Genomic DNA, 20,757 nt, shown 5'->3' with positions numbered 1-20,757 from the left:
TCATCTTTAGAATATTGTCTTTGAACTTCCGTTTTTGCGGTAGCTCTGTATATTTCTATGGCATGTCCAGGAGTAATTAGCTGGTGAAGTGGATTTACTTATTGTAGAGTTAACAAAAGTTATCATGAGCATTGCAATGTTTATCATAAGCATTGTAAAGCAGATGTCATAACAAATGTCGACCGGGAATTTTTTTACGAGCAGTTCATTCATACCTATGCTAGATCGCTGTGAAAATACAGACCGGAAGTCAAAAGACAACGAGCGCAGCGCTGGAAAGGGGCGGGGCTACATAAGGTCTATAAAAGGATCTGGTTCCGTCAAAACTACTGTAGTGAGTCAGGGGTTGGAATTACAAGTATTGAAAACGATCAGGATAGATACTGTATATATTAGCATCTAGTTAGCATAGCATTTATATAGTTATTTAGATTATTTTGTCAACTCTAGGAGTTAATCTCGCCTATCGCTCCAGTTTGCAACCTGCATTTTACGTGGGGTTGCTTCTCCAGCGCCAGCTGTGTGGAGAAGCCCATTTCCACCTCCATTGCGGAGGTGGAAATGGGCTTCTCCACACAGCTCGCGCTGCCAAACGCTGCTCTTCATACCTCTTCTTGCATGAACTCCACCACCGCAGCGGCGTCATAATGTGAGTGAGCATATATTTTTAATCACAATTTATGTTCCTTCTTAGGCTAAAGTTAATCCTCTGGTGTCGACAAACGCGCCGGCGCGATTTGCTGATTATTTTTTTCACATAGCAGCAAAATATATTGAACGTAATAGTAATAATAATCCTGGAAAAAATACCTCAAAATGACTGAATATAAGAATAATCGGATGCCGATCGTGATGCGGGAGCCAAGACCGCAGTTTGAGCTGGTGTCCACTGACAATTCACCCTCCTCCACTTCAGGTGAAGGTGGGGGAGAAAAGTTCTCGACTTCAAATGACCGCTCTGTTGCAAAGCTTATTGCGTCACTCCATTTTAGCTAGTTTGACAGCAGCTGTCACTGCGGGTCTCAGGTGCACGCCCCCCCCCCGCTCAGCCCCGCCCTCGGTTCGTCGCTTCTATCTCCGCTGGGCTCTGCCCACTTTTCCAAAGTACACCTGGCTGCAGCCTGCAGATCGGGGCCGGCACCTGGGGCAACGCGTCTCATTGGTTAGTGGCAAAGCGATGACGTCGATCGAGGCGGGGCCGCACCAACGCTTCTCTGGTTAGTGGCACAGTAATGACGTCGACGCCACGGTAAACAGGATATGTGTTTGAAAACAATGCAGTCTTTAAAACTCATGCGCTATATCGCGCTGACAGCGCATGCATCGTATTTGCGTTAAGTGGTACAGTAATGACGTCGCCGCAAATTTGAAATACTTTCATAAAATGATAAAGTATTAAAAAAACTCTAAAGTAATAATGAAAGCAACAAACAGGAGTAGAGCACATATACATAGTTTTAACTATGTCTGATCTAAGGTACACTTATAAGGAATTACAGAGCATATATTGTGTAATATCTGTGTAGTATTTTAAAAGTTTTTCACATTCTGTTGCACTTCACTGTGTAAATTAAACATAAATGGCACCTTATATATTTCTTATTTTAATCATTCCTCTGTAATAGTTCTTGTTTATTTTTGTGCATTATATAGGTTATTATAAAACATTCATGCCAATAAAGTAGTTTGAATTTAAACCAACTACATAAAGTACATTGTCAATCTCTTTATCCCATAGTATGCATGCCAACTCATACCAAAAAACCAAACTCATACCAGTGATAACTTTTATTTCAAAACAAGAATAATTGTGTAAAGAGATATGCACACACACAGATAATCACGTACACACACACACACGCGCGTGTACACTCACACGTACACTCACACGTACACTCTGTACGTACACTCACACGTACACTCACACGTACACGTACACTCACACGTACACGTACACACAATCTACTCAGCCTGAAATTCCCCTCCATCATTGAAAAAACTATCAACAGAGCAATAGCCCTCAACCTCCTTCTCGGAAAAAAAATCCACACAGGACTCCTCTTCTGCCATCACACACACACACACACGCAGGACTCGTCTTCTGCCATCACACACACACACACACGCAGGACTCGTCTTCTGCCATCACACACACACACACACACACACACACACACACACACACACACACACACACACACGCAGGACTCGTCTTCTGCCATCACACACACACACACACACACACACACACACACACACACACACACACACACACACACACACACACACACACACACACACACACACACACACACACACACACACACACACACACGCAGGACTCGTCTTCTGCCATCACACGCAGGACTCCCTTCTGCCATCACCACAGACCCAGGTGGGCAGTCCTTGTGTATTTCAGTGCAGTGCAAGCACAGAGTCATCGAGTACGGCACCCGCAACTCTTGCCTATATTCTCTGGAAAATGCACTCCAGTTCACAACACCTAATTTAAATAAAATACAGAACAAACAATATTGAATCATTTTGAATAAAGGCATTAACATAGTACAGAGTCATACAAGGACTTTCTTTTTTATACATTTTAAACATATTATAGGAAAATGTTAAACAAGATATACTTGAGTGTTATTAGCTTTGTCTGTAAAGTACCTAAGAGACTTATTTTGTTTATGAACAACATAAACTAGTTAAAAAAAAAGTTTGTCAAGACAAACTTTCATTTGGCTTGAGAAAGCCTATCCTAAAAGTTTGAAATAGTTTTAAAAACTTGAAGTTTGAAGGTTTTCATTTTGAATATCAAAGTAGTTTTGAAGCTGAATGTTTTGAAGGCAATACAGTTTATCAGACACAGACAGACAGATAGACATGACAGATAGGTATAGATAGATAGACATACAGAGATAGAAGGATAGATAGATTAGGATATGATGGAAAATGATTGTTGATGTGGTAATACATCAGCTGTGGCATGCTGGTGTACTGTCAGAATGGGCACTTACTACTGCAGTCCTAATACTGCTCACACTCCCCCTTGCTAAACACAGTTGTGTGCATTTTTGCGGGGGGGTGGGGGCGGGGGGGGGGGGGGGTGGCTCTTAAAAGAGCCTTTGAGTTATAAAGTAAACAACAACAAAAATAGGTGAGAGAGATGGAGGACTAGAGTAAGAATTAGAGAATAATTAACACAGCAAAACAAAAATGGTAACACTTTACAATAAGGTTCATTAGTTAACTACCTTAGTTAACATGAACTAAGAATGAACAATACCTTTACAGCATTTATTAATCTTAGTTAATATTAACTTCAACATTAATACATTATTAAAATCAAATGTTGTATTTGTTAACATTTGTTAATGCACTGTGAACTAACATGAGCAAACAATGAACAGCTGTATTTTTATTAACTAACAGTAACAAAGATTAACTAATACTGTAACAAATGTATTTCTGATCGTTAGTTCATATTAGTTAATGCATTCAATAATGTTAACTAATGAACCTTATTGTAAAGTGTTACCACAAAAATAATATAAAGTAAAATAGCAAAAGTGGTACCCAGGAAATATAAATGGGGATCACAATGCCAAGGATCTGCAAAGAGAAGGAAGTATAGAGCATCAGAATTAGCATAAAATGTTTTATTATTTTATTACTCTAGTGCAGGGGTGTCCAAAGTCACTCCTGGAGGGCCACTGTCCTGCAGAGTTTAGCTCCAGCTTGACTCCACACACCTGCCTGGAATCTTCTAGTATGTCTAGTAAGACCTTGCTTGGCTGGTTCAAGTGTGTTTAACTGGGGTTGGAGCTAAACTCTACAGGATAGTGGCCCTCCAGCAGAAGGATTGGACAGTGCATATACTGTATAGCAACATAAGTATAAGTAACAGTATGCAATGTATAAAACAAGCCCTACTTTCCAATGAGTTTTGTTGAATTTGTATTACTATTGAATGTAGTTTCATGTTCAATTAAATAAATGTATACTTATTAATAACAATAATATCAAAATAGTTTACATTTAATAGATTTATTCATTAAAAAAAAAGGCCTACAATATAACTTTTTTGATGTTGTATTAACTATTAAATCCTATTTTCCTGGTTCAGTTTTGCCACTGTATTTCTTTTTAAGGGCTTTGTTTTAACACTATATCCTAATTTAAACACACACACACCTACGATGCTTTTGGGAAACGCTGCCCTAGTTATTTGTGCGATATGGTGAGTAAAGTTACACAATCTTATTTTTACATCACTTCATTTTATCATCACACTAAACGTCACTTCAGAATTAAAAATTGTAAATAAAATTAGAGAAAAGAAGAGTAGCTTGCCTGTACTCACCATGCAGAGATGAACAGCGGAAATAAAAACATGCTAGAATCGACGTCATGAGTTCACGTCAGTAACCAATAAGAAGAGATGTTGGTGGGTAGAGACGTGCAGCCCCGCCCCAGGTGCGGGCCCACCTCGATCGACGTCATCACTTTGCCACTAACCAATGAGAAGCATTGTGGGAGGGGCTGCACATGCAGCCCCGCCCCAGGTGCACCCCCGCCCAAATCTGCAGGCTGCAGCCAGGTGCTTCTCACTTTTCCAGCATTTTTCAAATAATGCCAGTGGGTGGAGTCAGGCTTTGACCAGGGGTTTAGTTACACTTTAAGTGCAACATGGAGCTTGAAGAAGTAAAGAAAAAAACTAAAACAGGAGAATTAACTTTGAGCAAGTATGAAGGAAAGTCGGAGGTATGGAAATATTTTAAACTCGTGGGCAGTGACAACATATGTGTTGGCTTTGTTGAGTGCAAGTGCGGCGTGCTGCTAAAGAGTCTGTAAGTGTTGTAGCCATTAAATAAGCGCATTTAGTTTCATATTTATTCAAATATTATTATGTTATTTTTTTCCATCTATGTTGATTATGAAAGTGAACAGAGTAGATAGGAGGATGCGCAATATCAGGAGACATGGAGTGGTTCAGGCATGATTTTGACCACTTCATTATGTTTTGTTTTGTAGAAAGCCTTTCTTTAAAGTGAATTTCGTTTTGTATAAATTGTATCTTAATTTGAATAAATTTTTCATCAACCAATTGGCTGGATTTAATAAATAAGAAGCAAATATAGCAGACAATAATCATGACACGGAGGCGCCGGCGAGCCGCGGTCACCATAGCACGTGAACTGGAGCCATCTCATCATAAAATTAAATCAATTCTCGGCACGCTTGTCACCGAATTTACAAATTCACATCTTGCTTGTTGCACGCACACATATGTCGAAATAACATTATTAATAATAATGAATCTTTAAGAATATTTGATTGAATGCTGAATGTTGTGCTTGTTCAATTTAATAGAATTAAAACTATCATTGTGATAATTAAAATAATTGAATATTAAATATTAAGTGGCCAATTTTTGCACATTTATTAATAGTATATATATATATATATATATATATATATATATATATATATATATAAAATTGCGCAGCTCCCCAGTCAATGGTCTAGCACCCATTCAGCACCTGCATGCGTTAAAAAATGATCTGTCGTCGCCCCTGGTTATAACGGCCCACGTATTAAAAACGGTCGGGTTTAAATCGGGCTCGGGCTCATAATTACAGTTAATGTGTCGGGCCGGGCCCGCTCGTACATAACGTGCACGGGCTCAGCTCGGGTCGGGCTTGATTTTTTGGGCCCGATCTAAGCTCTACGTCATGTGAACCTAACGAATAAATTCAGAATTGCGTGATATAAACTCACAATTGCATGTTATAAACTAAGAATTGCAAGATATAAACTCACAATTGCGAGTCAGAATTGCGTGATATAAACTCACAATTGCGAGTGATAAAGTCAGAATTGCGAGATATAAACTCACAATCGCGTGTTAGAAATTCAGAATTGCGTGATATAAACTCACAATTGCATGTTATAAAGTCAGAATTGCAAGATATAAACTCACAATTGTGAGTCAGAATTGCGTGATATAAACTCACAATTGCGAGTGATAAAGTCAGAATTGCGAGATATAAACTCATAAAGTCGGAATTCAAGATATAAACTCACAATTGCGAGTCAGAATTGCGTGATATAAACTCACAATTGCGAGTGATAAAGTCAGAATTCTGACTTTATAACTCAAAATTGAGACTTTATATCACGCAATTCTGAACAGTAAATTGTGAAAAAAAGTCAGAATTGTGAGATAAAAGTTGCAGTTACCTTTTAATTGTTTTATTCTGTGGCGGAAACAGCTAAGTTGTGGGGACAAAAACATGTTTGGTCCCCATGAGGAAAAACAGCTTAGAAATCATACTAAGTGATGTATTTTGAAAATATAAAAATGACAAAAATACAAAAAATATTCTGTTGATTCAAATGCTGGATTTGATATTACATTGGGTGTGTAAATGAATAGGCTGGTGATGGTAACCCAATGCACGAGACAATAGTGACACCAGAATAAAAATATTCATGATTCTGAAGCTGGAAATAAAGAATTATTTTAGACGAATATGCTTGCACTCTGTCACTGACTAGATAAATAATGTAAGCCACTTTTTACTGGTAACAGAAGACATTTGGCATTATAAGGACCCAGACATATCCCCCCATTGCATTATTATACATTAAATTCAACATTATATATAGTAGGCTAGTTTAATGTAGTACCGACACTAAAACTCTGAAAACTAGAATTTTTTCTCACCAGTTATTTTTATTTTGGGTGAACTATACACAATACATATTGCCACTGTCCACGATACACATTGTTGGATTTTTGTATAGCAATATATTGTGAAATGTTATGTTGTTACACCCCTAATAGTTTTAACAGAACAATGAATGCAAGTTATTTTATATAGCAATTAATAGTGTATAATATGATATAATAAATAGTGATATTTCTAAATTTTAAATGCTCTGAAAATTGGCATAATTTAGGCCTATTGGCATACTTCCATTGTAAACTACCTGCATTTTTGTTGTAGTTGTGGTAATCATTAATCAACATTATGCCACAAATGCTGTAGATAGAGCTTAAATGTACATAATCTGGAATGTTTCATGGCCCAACATTATGACATGTCCCAGGACTCGTGTAGTGTTTTACAACATACAACAGATAGGCCTACTTTCCCATCGGCAGTAAAGTAAATTCTTTCAGTGAATAGCAGGCGTACGCAGCCTTCGGGGACGCAGCCTTAAACTCAATCCCGACACTGAAAACAGACAAGTTGGTGTCTGGGGCTCAGGTGCGATTTCTGCAGACAAAGAGTCCATCCAATCTCAGCTGAGTTATTTAAAGGCGGAGCGTTTTAAACGCGCGTCAAGCCGCAGATGTTATCACTCTCACGACGAGCTGTCGCCAAACAGTGGTTCGAGAGCCTGAAGACAGCTGTTTGTTTGTCTTTTGTAATGTCTCCAGGGAAGAGTCGCTGAATGAGACGGTCGGTCTCGACGGGGTGCAACCCCGCAGAATAAATCAATCAAGACGCGGAGAAGCTACAGAGAGGAGGAAAAGGAAATGGAATTTACTTTGTGGACGAGAGATGAGAAAATTACCCGGCTTCATTGCCATGCCGGTCCAGATAGCAGCATAATCTATGGACCATATCGAAACTGTGAGCAAAACGAAGAACTAAATATCCCTCCATCTCACTGGAGGGAACGAATTATTTCTCCCCCGCAGTCATTTTTATGAAATAAGCCTGTTAAACGTGGAGGAACCCCATTCGTCTTTTTCCCCCCAGCCAATGACATTTGTCAGGAGCACAGGCTCTGTATTATTAAAGCCTCTTAAGAATAGCACTGAAACATGAGTAGATGTAGTGGATTCATAATAACAGCTCTTGACAGATACTGCCTTCCCTAGAGCTGGGAGATCAGATGTGTTTTGTACTTTAACAAATGTAGGATGGTGTTGTGTAGAGGTGAAGTGTACTACTTTCTCATATCCAAATTGAAAATGCAAATATTCGTAGCCGTTTTGAATGCTGATTCGCCAGAAATAATGTAAACACTATCTCTGTGGCGCTTAAAAAACATATAATTGTGCATTAAAGTCTTGTCGGACATGCACGTCTCCACAATGTTGTTGGTTTCTTAAGTATGTTTTTCATTCATTTTACCCATAGGGATTTGTATAGTCTTAGTATAAGGCATGATCCAAGCCAACCAGCTACGAGGTGAATCATAACGTTACAAAAGTTTATTTGAAGCAAAAAAGTTTTTGAAAACCGACAAAAAATGCGGTTTACAAGACGGTATCAGCCAAATGTAGATACTCATCTACTCACTGTCCAGTTTTACAGTCTCATTATTTCTGCCGATTGTATTTAGACTTCAAAATTTGTAAAAGTTCTGTTCATTTTTGAAAATTATCATGATGAACTGGAATAATCCAAAAGCCAATGGAAAAATTCTAATTTGTCAAGGGAACCAGGGTGATGCTAACTTCTGGGATAGCCTACAGAAAAACACTATATTGCCAAAAGTATTGGTACACCCCTCCAAATCATTGAATTCAGGTGTTCCAATCACTTCCATGGCCACAGTTGTATAAAATCAAGCCTGTAGGCACACAGACTGCTTATACAAACATTTGTGAAAGAATGGGTCACTCTCAGGAGCTCAGTGAATTCAAGTGTGGTACCGTGATAGGTTGCCACCTGTGCAATAAGTCCATTCGTGAAAACTAAATATTCCACGGTCAACTGTTAGTGATAACAAAGTGGAAGCAATTGGGAACAACAGAAGTCGGCAACTTTCTGCAGTCAATAGCTACAGACAGACCTCCAAACTTCGTGTGGCCTTCAGATTAGCTCAAGAACAGTGCATAGAGAGCTTCATGGAATGGGTTTCCATGGCTGAGCTGCTGCATCCAAGCCTTACATCAAGTCCAATGCAAAGTGTCGGATGCAGTGGAGTAAAGCAGCCGCCACTGGACTCTAGAGCAATGGAGATGTGTTCTCTGACGTGACGAATCACGCTTCTTTGTCTGGCAATCCGATGAACGAGTCTGGGTTTGGCGGTTGCCAGGAGAACAGTACTTGCCTGACTGCATTGTGCCATGTGTAAAGTTTGGTGGAGGGGGGATTATGGTGAAGGGTTGTTTTTCAGGGGTTTGGCTTGGCCCCTTAGTTCCAGTGAAAGGAACTCTTAATGGTTCAGCATTAAAATACATTTTGGACAATTTCAAAATGCTCCCAACTTTGTGGGAACAGTTTGGGGATGGCCCATTCCAACATGACTGCACACCAGTGCACAAAGCAATGTCCATAAAGACATGGATGAGCGAGTTTGATGTGGAGGAACTTGACTGGCCTTCACAGTGTCCTGACCTCAACCCCATAGAACACCTTTGGGATGAATTAGAACGGATACTGCAAGCCAGGCCTTCTCGTCCAACATCCGTGCCTGACCTCACAAATACTCTTCTAGAAGAATGGTCCAAAATTCCCATAAACACTCCTAAACCTTGTGGAAAGCCTTCCCAGAAGAGTTGAAGCTGTTATACCTGCAAAGGGTGGGCCAACTCCATATTAAACCCTACAGATTAAGAATAGGATGTCATTAAATTTCATGTGCATTTAAAGGCGGACATCCCAAAACGTTTGGCAATATATTGTATGTCTGACTCAGTAACTCAGATTTTCTTTGAGCCTTGAGTTTCCAAGTTGGGGGCATGTTTCTAAGAACATATGGCAGAAGTAATAGCTTTATTTGTTAAAATGTATCATTTTTTTTTAATTTGCAATAACCAAGATACATGTACTAAATCAACAACGCAGTTTACATCACCTTCATAAATTGAATACAAACATCAACAAAAGCGAGAAAACACACTTGATGTGCATTTTTTAAATTTATACTTTTGTAGAAAAACCATGCTGTATTTTTCTGTGATTTTTTTAAAGCGATTTCAATGCACTTGATTTCTTAATTCTTACCTCCCAACTCACAAATACGGACATTTCCAGGAGGACTTTGATGCAACATCTACGATGCTCTAACAATGGCGTGAGTTTGAAGACGGGGGGCGATCGCTTAGCTTGTGACCCGAAAATTAGGGCACAGGTGTGTTCTGACAGGGATGTGCACAGTAGGGAAAAACAAACAAAACTTGATGCAAATAATAGGTTTTTTATGGTAATCTATGGTGTTTTGGCACAAATTCATGTGTCACTTGTTAAAAGTTAGTCAAATCAGGTGGATGTAGAAATGGCTAGGTTGCGTGACATGACCTCATCCTTAAAACCCAAGGATAAACATAGTTTGTGTAAACTAAAATATGTTTTGTACTACAAATTATTGACTGCCAAGAATATGAAACAATACAAGAACATGGTAATCTATTCTTGTTTTATTTTAAGGATTTTTTTTGTTTTGTTTTATATAAACAATTGTGGATTGCCTAAAATGAAGGTCCTGAAGTGAAACCAGTGATTAAAAAAATAATCACTTAATTTTCAAATATCATATTCAAATTTCAATCTTACAGGCATGTACATTCTCTTCCATTCATTTTCCAGATTCTCATGGCAATCTCACCAAGAAATTATCCAGCACCAGTCAAATGTAGCATATTGTACTCAAACCTACAATTTAAATATATTGTTAGTTCTGCAGTGTAGTAATGAGAACGGAAAATGCACTGAATCATCATGAAAATAGTCCTCAAACAGGCTTTTTTTTGTTATACATGATTCTGGCCATGTTTGTGAAAGTTTTCTCCTCATATACATACCAAAATGAATCGTATCAAAACGGACCACTCAGGACACTAAAGGTTGTTTGATAAACTTTATTAGCGGATTTTCTTTGTTTTCATTCAACAAATCAAATTAAACATCAGGTCTTACACGTCATCTCGAGTCCTGCAAGATGACTTCACTCTCAATCATCACTGAGACTTGACAATTGCTTTCTGCTGGACACACACACACACACACACACACACACACACACACACACACACACACACACACACACACACACACACACACACACACACACACACGCACACACACACACACACACACACACACACACACACACACACACACACACACACACACACAAAAAACATTGCAGTACATTTTACAGTCACCTGTCACGAGCCATCAATGACCAGCAGCCACCAGGGCGATGCAAATCAAAAATGTAGCCACATTCAAGTGATTAAAATGGGTTGTGATTGATATCTTTGGATCAGTAGGGCAAGTTGGTGGCACAGCATGGGTTTGATTAGGGCTGAAGAGGGCTGTCAAACAGGAGTAGGTGTCAAATACACACGCTTTGACATGAGGCTAATACTACACACGACAAGTACTGTTCACACAAGAATAGCGAGCCACAGTTCATAATTTATAACAGCAGAGGCTCTTGGAAGCTCTAGAATTGCATACACTGATATCATTACCATGGTCTTACTTTAGTACATATGGGTGGATATCATCAAAAACGGGGTCATATTTCTCTACAATAAGTGTGGTAATGAATTTCTTTCTTTTTTTTTTAAGAACAAAAAGCTTTGGTAAATCCTAATTATGGCATAAAATACAAATTTATTAGATAGTCATAATAATGACGCAAAAACTGGCAATATGTCATAATTATGACAAAGAAATAATACAATTAAAATTAAGAACAAAAAGCTTCGGTGAATCCTAATTATGGAATAAAATACAAAATTACTAGATACTTAGTCATAATTAGATTAAGAGAAAAATTAAGGGAACGTCTTAATTGTTTTTTTTTGGGTGGGGGGGGGGGGTTCTTTTAATCTTTTGCTTCTTTTAATCTCATAATGTCAACTTCCATATAATTATAATTTGCCAAAGCATGATTTTTTTTCTAATGTGGTGGAAATAAGCTTCCATACAATCTTCCAGTCTATGAAGGACATGAACATTTTGTTTGTAATTGTACAGAACATGTATATCCTCTGAGAGCGTTGGTTTCCCATGATGCATCTGTAAATCACTAGCACAGCTCAAGGAACAACTTAGAAAAAACATGCATATTAAAGCAGGTGACATGCACCACGGCGAAAAGCAATTTTTCTGTCTGTCATAAACTCCATCCTTTGATACTGCAAGAACAATAAGATATTTCAGAAGAAATAAGACGTCGGCAAGGAAACAAACATAGAATTCATTATAAAAGAGGAAGCATTCTCGAGGGGAGGGACGCAACCAGAGCGCTACCGTATTTTCATTTACATTCTGTCTGATGAACACTGTATGTACACTGACCCTGCAGTGTTACTCTAGTAGTCCAGCTCACTATTACTAATGCTACATTTACATGCATGAAATGTCCAGAAAACAAAACTGACCGTGGTAAGAGTGGGACAATTAGAATTAGAGTTGGTCAAACATCTAAGAGATGTGTTTTTATTTTGAGAAGTGGATTCATACTGATTGGACGTTCCATTTGAACAATAACAGTAAATTTTGCATTTAAATAAATAACGGGATGTTACTGATCATGTGTAGATTTGATTTGATGTTACTTCATGCACATTTTTTAAAGGAACGGTTCATCAAAAACAGAAAATACTGCCATTCAATCACCCCCATGTCGTTCCAAACCTGTATGACGTTTAGTAAAACACACACAAAAAAAAGAGATTTAGCAGAATGTCGTAGCTGCTTTTTTCCAAAATAACGTAACCAAAATAGAACATGACAAGTTTGTATATACCGAAGGGAACGTTTACACATTCACACGGATCCGTGAAAACAACTAAAAATGCTGTAATATTCATGCCAGGACAGTAGTTGGTGATGTCACTGTGTAAAGAAACTCTATGCTCCTACGGACTGAACACGTAATGTGTGTGATGTCACCGCTTTCACAAATTAACCTTTTTCTAGTTTACACAGATAAGAATATTGTTTTGAAAAGTTTGCATTTTCGGGCATTTTGTGTAAATGAACTGCAAAAACGCATACATTTTTTCACCGTTTTTAGTTAGAATGCCCCCTTATATTTTCTGTTTTCACTTTAATTTTAGTAATTTCTTGTGTTTTTGTCATTTTTATGAGTAAATATTTTTTTTAAAGATTTCTATGTAAGCTTGAATTTATTTTTATTTCAGTCTTAGTTTTAGTACTTACAGTACTTCAACTCATTTACATCAACTCATAACTTATTTATAACTCAAAACTTAGTTTTTCATCTAATATTTATTTTATTTAATTTTATTTCAGATTTGTTTTAAATGCCGAAAACATTTTTGAGTCTTTGTTAGTTAACAATAACAACATTGCCAAAAACAACAAAGTTGGCTACATTTGTTTGGAACTTTTGTAGTAAATGCCAGATTTTTATTTATTTTACGAACACAAACCACAACCTTTTTTTGGTATATCATTATCTTTATCGGCTGACCACCTCGTGTGCTTTATATCTAGACAAAACAGCAAAGGTGCTACCATGGTTTCATAACCAAAACAGTTCACGGTTCCAAGAATTTGACTTTGGAATTCAATTAACGCTACTCTCAAGACCAGCTTGATCGCGGTGGAAGACAATTGGAAGCTGTCGCACACAACAAGAGATATCACCAGCAACTTCAAGGACTTCAAGGGTTGAAATGAAAATAAAAAAGAAAATAGCAATACCAGTGCCTAGCTGAAACAGCTAATCCTATCCGACACAAATCTAATACAGCCTGTATAAAGATGCTGTTGACACCAGCTCTGTGTTTCCAAAGCATCTTTACGAGGATTATCTAGATAACAGCCTGACATTGTGCTGAGCTGAAGGTGACTCTTCCATTCACAGAATCTCAATCCTTCATGTTCCAGCTGGAGGTTTCTTAAGTGAATTAATGGAGATCTATATTGCACAGTGAGTGTACGGGTCCTCAAACACCGGCGGCTCTTCGATTCCTCTTGCAAACAGCGTGATCAACTGGCAGTGGACCCTGAGATAGAGAAAGAAAAAGTCAAACAAAATTCAACCAATTCACTGGAAAAAACAACACGATAAAAACCGGCCCAGGCATATTGGAAATGTGTCCCTGAGGCGGCGTTTCAGCTAAATGTTATTACATTTACTCACTTTGTGACACATTCAAAGTGAGTGGTGCTAAAAGCCGGATATCTTTGAACGTGAATCTGGCAATGTTTTATTACGTTGGTTGTTTGTACATATTGTGAAAGAATTAGTGTGTGGCGGTAAAAGGTTAATGCTAACCATCCCACCTACACTAAAGCAAACATAAAATAAAAACATTTGCTTAAGCAACCAGGCCATTCTAGCTTGCTTTGACAAGTCTTTGAGTGGTTTTATCTTGAATTGCGTTTCGTGGGACTCGTACCGAGCGCTGCAAATCGCAAGACCATTCATTTGGAGCTGGTTATTTGGAACACATGTGAAAATGCATTAGTTTATAAATCATTCCCTATGGTAAAAGTATTAATTTGTGCGAAAAGGAATAAAAGTAGTTTTTTGTTTTACTGCCACTAGTGTTCATTTCAACTGGAAAATGCAGTGAAAATAGTTTTTTCCAATGAGTCTAGGTTGCTAAAAACTATTTTACAAAACATTTTAGGTATGAAGGTAAATTAAAGACTCAAGACCAAGTATCGAAAATGTAAGAAATAAATTGAAGGGATTATTAGGAATTATGTTCTTTCAATTTTTAAGGAGAAACACTTTAGAATTTTAAAATGCACCTTCCAACAGATATGTTACTTTTTAAATAATTTTACAAAAAAAAAAGCTTGAATTGTTTTGCTTAAAACCTCTACAATATGGAAACTGCAAAAAAGTGATGTTTCCTTAATATTTCTCTATTTTTCCAGTGCAAATATCGAAACATTCCTAAATCAATATACATTTGCTTCAGCTGTAAAATGACAAAATGTAAAGTCTTGTTTTCTGTGAAATTAATCAAAATGAAGTTTATGACTAAAATATTTGTTGTATATATATATAAATAGTATATTTTTCAAGACTTTATTTTACATTTAGAGTAATTTTATTTTGATTTAAACATTTAGATATTTGTATTGGAAAAAAGGACAACAATACTAAGGAAGATATTTATGTTTTGCAAAGCATGCAGCATTTAATGCCATGATTTTTATGAATGTAAGACTTTCTGCTCTGATTTACCACTATTTTAAGGCCTTAATGGGTGTAAGGGCAAATTAAGGCTTTAAGACTCGCAGAAACCCTGAAGTATAATGGTTCGTTCAAATCTCAAACTATTTGCAATAGTAAAATTGATGCTTGCTTTAGCAAACACCACTAATACGTTGTGTCCTGGAGTAAAAAGAAGTGCGATTAAGCGCTGGTAAGCAATAAATGAGTTGTCGTGTTGAGTAAAAAGTTTTGCAGTTAAATGCATGTGCTATTAGGAGGTTCGGGGGCTCTTTAATTTCCTCTAATTCCACTCAATACTCTGGAGGTGAGTTCAGTGCCAGGCGATTGCCTCTTTCGGCCGTGGTATCATCATCAATTATCTCAACAGGTTATTTGCTTACTCATTCGAGAAACAATTACTGAAGCTGAAAATGGAATAAATGAATGGACTTCTATTTTAATTAAAGGAGGTGAGCCTTTAACAGTGAGAAGGCCATTAAATTAAGAGCATTTCATTGCTACGCATTGTTGACACAGAACAATGGGGCGTGAAGGAAATGATGCGTTCGGGCGAGGTGTCATGCTGTATCGAGGAGGAGAACTCCTCCTCAGCGGGCACAATGGAGGGAGTTTTTTAATTTTAATAGCATTTTTGCACAGGCTCAGAACACAAAAGTCCATTTATTTACCCTGTTTAGTATGCTAGTGCTGAGACAATCTGGTGCTCATGAGACCTCAACGTTTCAACTAAAGCCTTCACTAATCGACCGTCACTTCAGTGAAGCATGTTCCTTTTGAGTTAGAGGAACATTTTCTGAAAACTGTTCATATATTGTGACATCTCTTAGATTTATGATTAAGTCTCAGTGTGAGTGGCAGTGATGTCCGCACCCCTTCATTACAATGACAATAGAACTTGCTTGAAGTAATTAGTGCATTAAAAGTATAATGCCACACTCTTTCCTTTTGGAAACATGGCACAGTGAAAGAGTTCCCATTTTCACCGCATGTAACTTTTAATTTTTGGTCATTAAGCTGTCAGAAAAATGTATACTTTTAAGGGGTACAGCAGCTTGTCACTTGGGCAGTACCTTTAAAGGCACAATGTTTGTAACTTAAAGGGCTTTCGCACCGGAGGAACCTTTTCATAGTTCCTAGAACTATTGGCGGGAGTACCTGTTTTTTTGGCGTGTTCGCATCGCAGGAACTAGGAAAGATTTTAGTTTTAGGAACTCCTTTTGGAGGAACTAATTTAGCTCCTACTTCAGAGTCGGGTCTAAACCAGCACTGGAGGAACTACCAGTGACGTTAGTGTATGCTGATTGGCCGAACCCACGCGAAACACCAGCACCCGCCATGTTCTGTTTTGTTTTAAAGCTGAACACACAGATTATAGCCTATATATTTACTCCATAAACATAAACTACAAACAAATGGAAAACAGTGATAGATGAGCCTCTTAACCTTTACACTGAGGAGAAAATCCAACGCAGCTTTGAGGGGACCAAGTGAAACATAATTATGTATTTCTGCTCAGCTAGCAACACTCTACATTATGTTAAATACGCTAATGCCTTTACATATACGGTCTACTTTCTATGTTTAACAGTTCTATCAAATAACGTATCAGACAGGGCTGTTAGACATATTGTAAACGAATGAACACAGAGAAGGCAATCAATAAAAATGTGCTCAGGCTCTGGCGTTTTCAAAGCCGTCAAAATATAAGTCACAACAACAACGTCACTTCTTACGTCACTTCAGAGTTCCTACTGGCGGTGCGAATGCAAACCAGGAAAATGTTCCATTAGCTCTCTGGGAAACACCGTGGTGGCTAGTTCCTAGAACTACCTGGTGCAAAAGCCCCTATTGCAAAATGCTTTTGCGCCAGGTTTTGGTTTGTAACATTGGTAAACCATAGAAGATCGCATATCTTTATTTAGAGCAGGTGGTCTTGAACGAGCTCAATCACGGAGTGACATGATAGTTCTTTAGTTCTAAAGTTATAGAACTTCCGTGATCCGATCGCGTCGCAGTGTTTTTCAAAGTCATTCGAAAGTTCCAGTGGAAACTGGATCTCAGGTGTGTGTCGAGACCAATCGGGCTCTGTTTTACAGCTGGAGCGCACTTGGATTGGTTTGATTGCTCAGATTGACAGCTTGATTTACCATGCGCTGAAAGATCATCACTCATCAACCAGGCTCTTATTAATTGTTGTTTATTCTATGTACTTTTATTGTGTCTTTTACACAAGTGAGTAGTTCTTATGTTTAAGTTAAATTATTTGTTTGGACGTTTTTTTGGACCCTTGGTTAATTATTTTTCAAAATAAATGGCTAGCCTGCCTAATCCATTGAATGGCTAGAAGATATTAATACATTTAGAATACGTAACTACGCCACGCTCGCGTCATTATTCCTTGTGTGTCTACTGCACACGCTGCACACACCTCAAAACTATGCACTCTAATGATGACCTTGCTTAATTGACCATTGATACATTAAATTATCATCATCTACAATTAATCAAGCGACGATTAATCGTTAATATGAAGACTGTAGACGCAACATTTATCTCTATCAACACTGTGAAAGTGAATAGCACATAACAGGCACATAGCGGTTAAACCATAGCCTGTATTTCAATGGACATAGAGTCCGTGACGTCACCCGTAGTTTTTTTTTTTTAAAAGGGCATTTTTGAAGCCCATAGTGGGCGGAGCCGACCGTAGCCATCTTGGCAGCGCGTCAGTCCCAGATAAACGAAAATGGGCAAAGAGGCGGCATTAGCTGAGATGACGGCTAACAGAAAGCAGACAAACGGCTAGTAGTGACAGCACCTGTCACTCAAGTGACCACGCCCTTAATTATGCAGAACTTTAAGGCTTAATATAATTTAGAAAAATACCCCCCCCCCTCCCTCCCCCATCACAGTTGTCATGAAAATTAGCTATATAGACCAAAACGACTTTTTTCAGCAGACTACAAACACATTTTTTTCTGCTGTAAAGCTGGGTATTTTAAAGGGATAGTTCACCCAAAAATGAAAATTCTGTCAGTATTTACTCATGTTGTTCCATCCCAATCTTCGGAACACAAATTAAGATATTTTTGATGAAATCTGAGAGCTGGATCACTCCTCCATAGGCTTCTAAGGGATTGAAACTTGCCAGCCCCGAAAAGTTATTAAAGACATCGTTAAAATAGTCCAAGTGACTACAGTGGCTCAATCTTAAGTTTTCTCAAACGACGAGAATACTTTTTGTGCGCAAAAACAAACAAAAATAAAGACTTTATTTCAACTATTCATTTCCTTCTCTGTGGGCCTCGAGTCAGTTCACTAGTGTAATGGCATAAGCTTCTGTTGTTGTACGTCACACGTATCACACACATGACCAGCGTCGGCCAATAGTGAGCCTACGTGTGACGTGGCTCTACGCAATCATACTTAAGTTAACTGACTAGAGTTCCACAGAGAAGGAAATGAATAGTTGAAATAAAGTCGTTATTTTTGTTCGTTTTTGCGCACAAAAAGTATTCTCGTCGCTTGATAAACCTAAGATTGAGCCACTGTAGTCACTTGGACTATTTTAACGATGTCTTTAATAACTTTTCGGGGCTGGGAAGTTTCAATCCCTGAAGAAGCCTATGGAGGAGTATGGAGGAGTGATCCAGCTCTCAGATTTCATCAAAAATATCTTAATTCGTGTTCCGAAAATGAACGAAGGTCTTACGAGGTTGGAACAATATGAAGGCGAGTAATTACTGACAGAATTTTCATTTTTGGGTGAACTGTCCCTTTAACATGTGGGGTTCAATGGGATTGACACTCTTTTGCTGCCTCAGTGTGGCAAAATGCCAAAATGTACAGAAAAAGATTCCAAATGTATCTGGATTAGTGTACTGTAAAACTTCTAATAATAGCCGAGTCCCAAATAGACGCCTGTCTCTTTTACACGCCTGGTGTGGCGACAGGTTTGGGTAAATAAAGGCAGGTCTCAAATAGAGGCCGGGTCTGTTTTTTAGTTTTGGGTTGTATTTAATCTTCTTAAACGCGTCAGATCGTCCGCTTTTTGGCGGCCGCCAAAGCAAATTTGTGTCCCGTCAAAGCCTTTTTTGATCGGTGAGTGATGTAATAGAATGACAGCTGCGCTTGACAGGGCGCACACTCTCACGTCTTCAAACAACACGAGTGCTGTCTTGCTCTATCTCCCTCGTGCATATTAATCAAAATCAATTGACATGATAGTGAAAGGTCGGAAGACCGCAGTTTCGCCTGGAGCATTTGGAGATTTTTAGTGCACCAATTCATAAGCAGGTATATCCAGAATGAAATCCCAGACAGCAACATAGTGTCGGCCCAAATCCGGCCCACATCTGGTATGTGTAGAATCCACATGTACCAGATGTGGCCCGTATCTGGGCCGACACTATGTTGCTGTCTGGGATGCAAGGCGCTTTGGATACAAGTATCTGCCTAAATGTAGAAGTAAGTATTGGTGTATCTGGACAGGGGCGTGTCCTACCGGACTTGAATGGCTGTGTGTGGAAGGATCTCTCCGTCACAGTTCCAGTTGCTCTGGGAAGGCATACAGCCACATGCTCTGTGCTCTCTGCAGATCTGACTGAGGAATCGCTTGCCTCCCGCTCCGTTCTCTCTCTCTCTCAGGTCCACTTCGGAATCACACTCCTGATGTCTGGGGGTGAATCGGAACTGCTTGACCCGGTACACCTCCACGAAAGAGTGATCAAACTGTTTAAAGAAAAAGAGAAGAACAAGTCAAATATCACTAAACACTACCGTTCAAAAGGTTTTTTTAAGAGAGGGAGAGAATAATACTTTCATTGAGCAAAGACAGATGAAATTGACAAAAAGGGGCATTTCTAATGTTTCAAAATATTTATATTTCAAATAAATGCTGGTCTTTTTAACTTTCTATTCATCAAAGAATCTTGAAAAATATCAAATATTTACTGTTTTAACTGTATTTAACTGTATTTTTAATCAATTTAAGTGTTTGTTCTGACAAGGATTCATTTAACAAATGTGAATGAACTTGAAATCTGAAATTTGGTGCAATTTGTATTTTTTAAGGAATTTTGGGATCTGTATCTGTATACTGTGTATTTATTTACAAACGAAAATGTCAAGAATTGTTTCTTTGATGAGAAATAAACTAATATATTGTGTATTCTTACAATCACTGTAATCATTAAGGTCTGTAACATCAATGCACTGATTTAGGCTAGTTCTATCCTAAATATAAATCTTACTTTTAAATAATAAATAAATAAATTACTAGGGGCATTTGAAATGTGGACTGTTACAATGTTCAAATGCTAATACATTTCTATGACTTTTCCAAATATTTGTGATTAATGGGTAAAGATGGGAGTGTTTTGGTAGAGACTGTACTCACAAAAGAGCCATTTCTAGACATTTTAATATTTTAGTAGTTAAACATAAATAGAAAAAGACTAGACAAATTGCCATGACTTTCAAGGTTCTCCATGACCATGGGAACCCTGCTGTGATAACGTACTTCAAAGAACAAGATTCCCTGCTCTTAATTAAAAATACATATGAATCTATATTAATATAACATGTATAGTAAGCATTTGGTGGACA

The 20,757-nt window shown here is 38.1% G+C and overlaps 1 protein-coding gene and 2 long non-coding RNA genes across 5 annotated transcripts in view; all 3 read right to left on the bottom strand.

Moving 5' to 3' along the window:
* Window positions 1-1,907: 1,907 nt before the first annotated feature.
* On the bottom strand, window positions 1,908-4,610 carry LOC143741521 (uncharacterized). Of its 3 annotated transcripts, XR_013205105.1 has the most exons (4): window positions 4,367-4,610; window positions 3,580-3,615; window positions 2,292-2,503; window positions 1,908-2,139 (listed from the first exon to the last, which is right to left on the bottom strand). It is a non-coding gene; the product is annotated as an uncharacterized LOC143741521 (long non-coding RNA). The 3 variants fall into 3 exon arrangements; XR_013205104.1 differs by lacking the exon at window positions 4,367-4,610 and having other exon boundaries at window positions 3,580-3,802; XR_013205106.1 differs by lacking the exons at window positions 3,580-3,615; window positions 4,367-4,610 and adding an exon at window positions 3,021-3,092.
* Window positions 4,611-10,816: 6,206 nt separating this feature from the next.
* LOC143741652 (uncharacterized) lies at window positions 10,817-11,225 on the bottom strand. The gene is made up of 2 exons (XR_013205185.1): window positions 11,084-11,225; window positions 10,817-10,957 (listed from the first exon to the last, which is right to left on the bottom strand). It is a non-coding gene; the product is annotated as an uncharacterized LOC143741652 (long non-coding RNA).
* A 553-nt stretch (window positions 11,226-11,778) lies between these two features.
* Window positions 11,779-20,757, bottom strand: part of cerk (ceramide kinase) — a 38,516-nt gene continuing 29,537 nt past the window's right edge. The window contains exons 12-13 of the mRNA XM_077233942.1: window positions 19,655-19,881; window positions 11,779-13,963 (exon numbers count right to left, since the gene is read on the bottom strand). Coding sequence (XP_077090057.1) covers window positions 13,876-13,963; window positions 19,655-19,881 — 315 coding nt within the window. The 3' untranslated portion in view covers window positions 11,779-13,875. The remainder of the gene's footprint in view (window positions 13,964-19,654; window positions 19,882-20,757) is intronic.

The sequence above is a fragment of the Siphateles boraxobius genome, unplaced genomic scaffold (genome assembly GCF_051911475.1).
Source record: "Siphateles boraxobius isolate OS27281-9 unplaced genomic scaffold, OSU_SipBor_1 19, whole genome shotgun sequence".
NCBI classification, from domain to species: Eukaryota; Metazoa; Chordata; class Actinopteri; order Cypriniformes; family Leuciscidae; genus Siphateles; species Siphateles boraxobius.
This window is presented reverse-complemented; position numbering and strand designations above follow the sequence as displayed.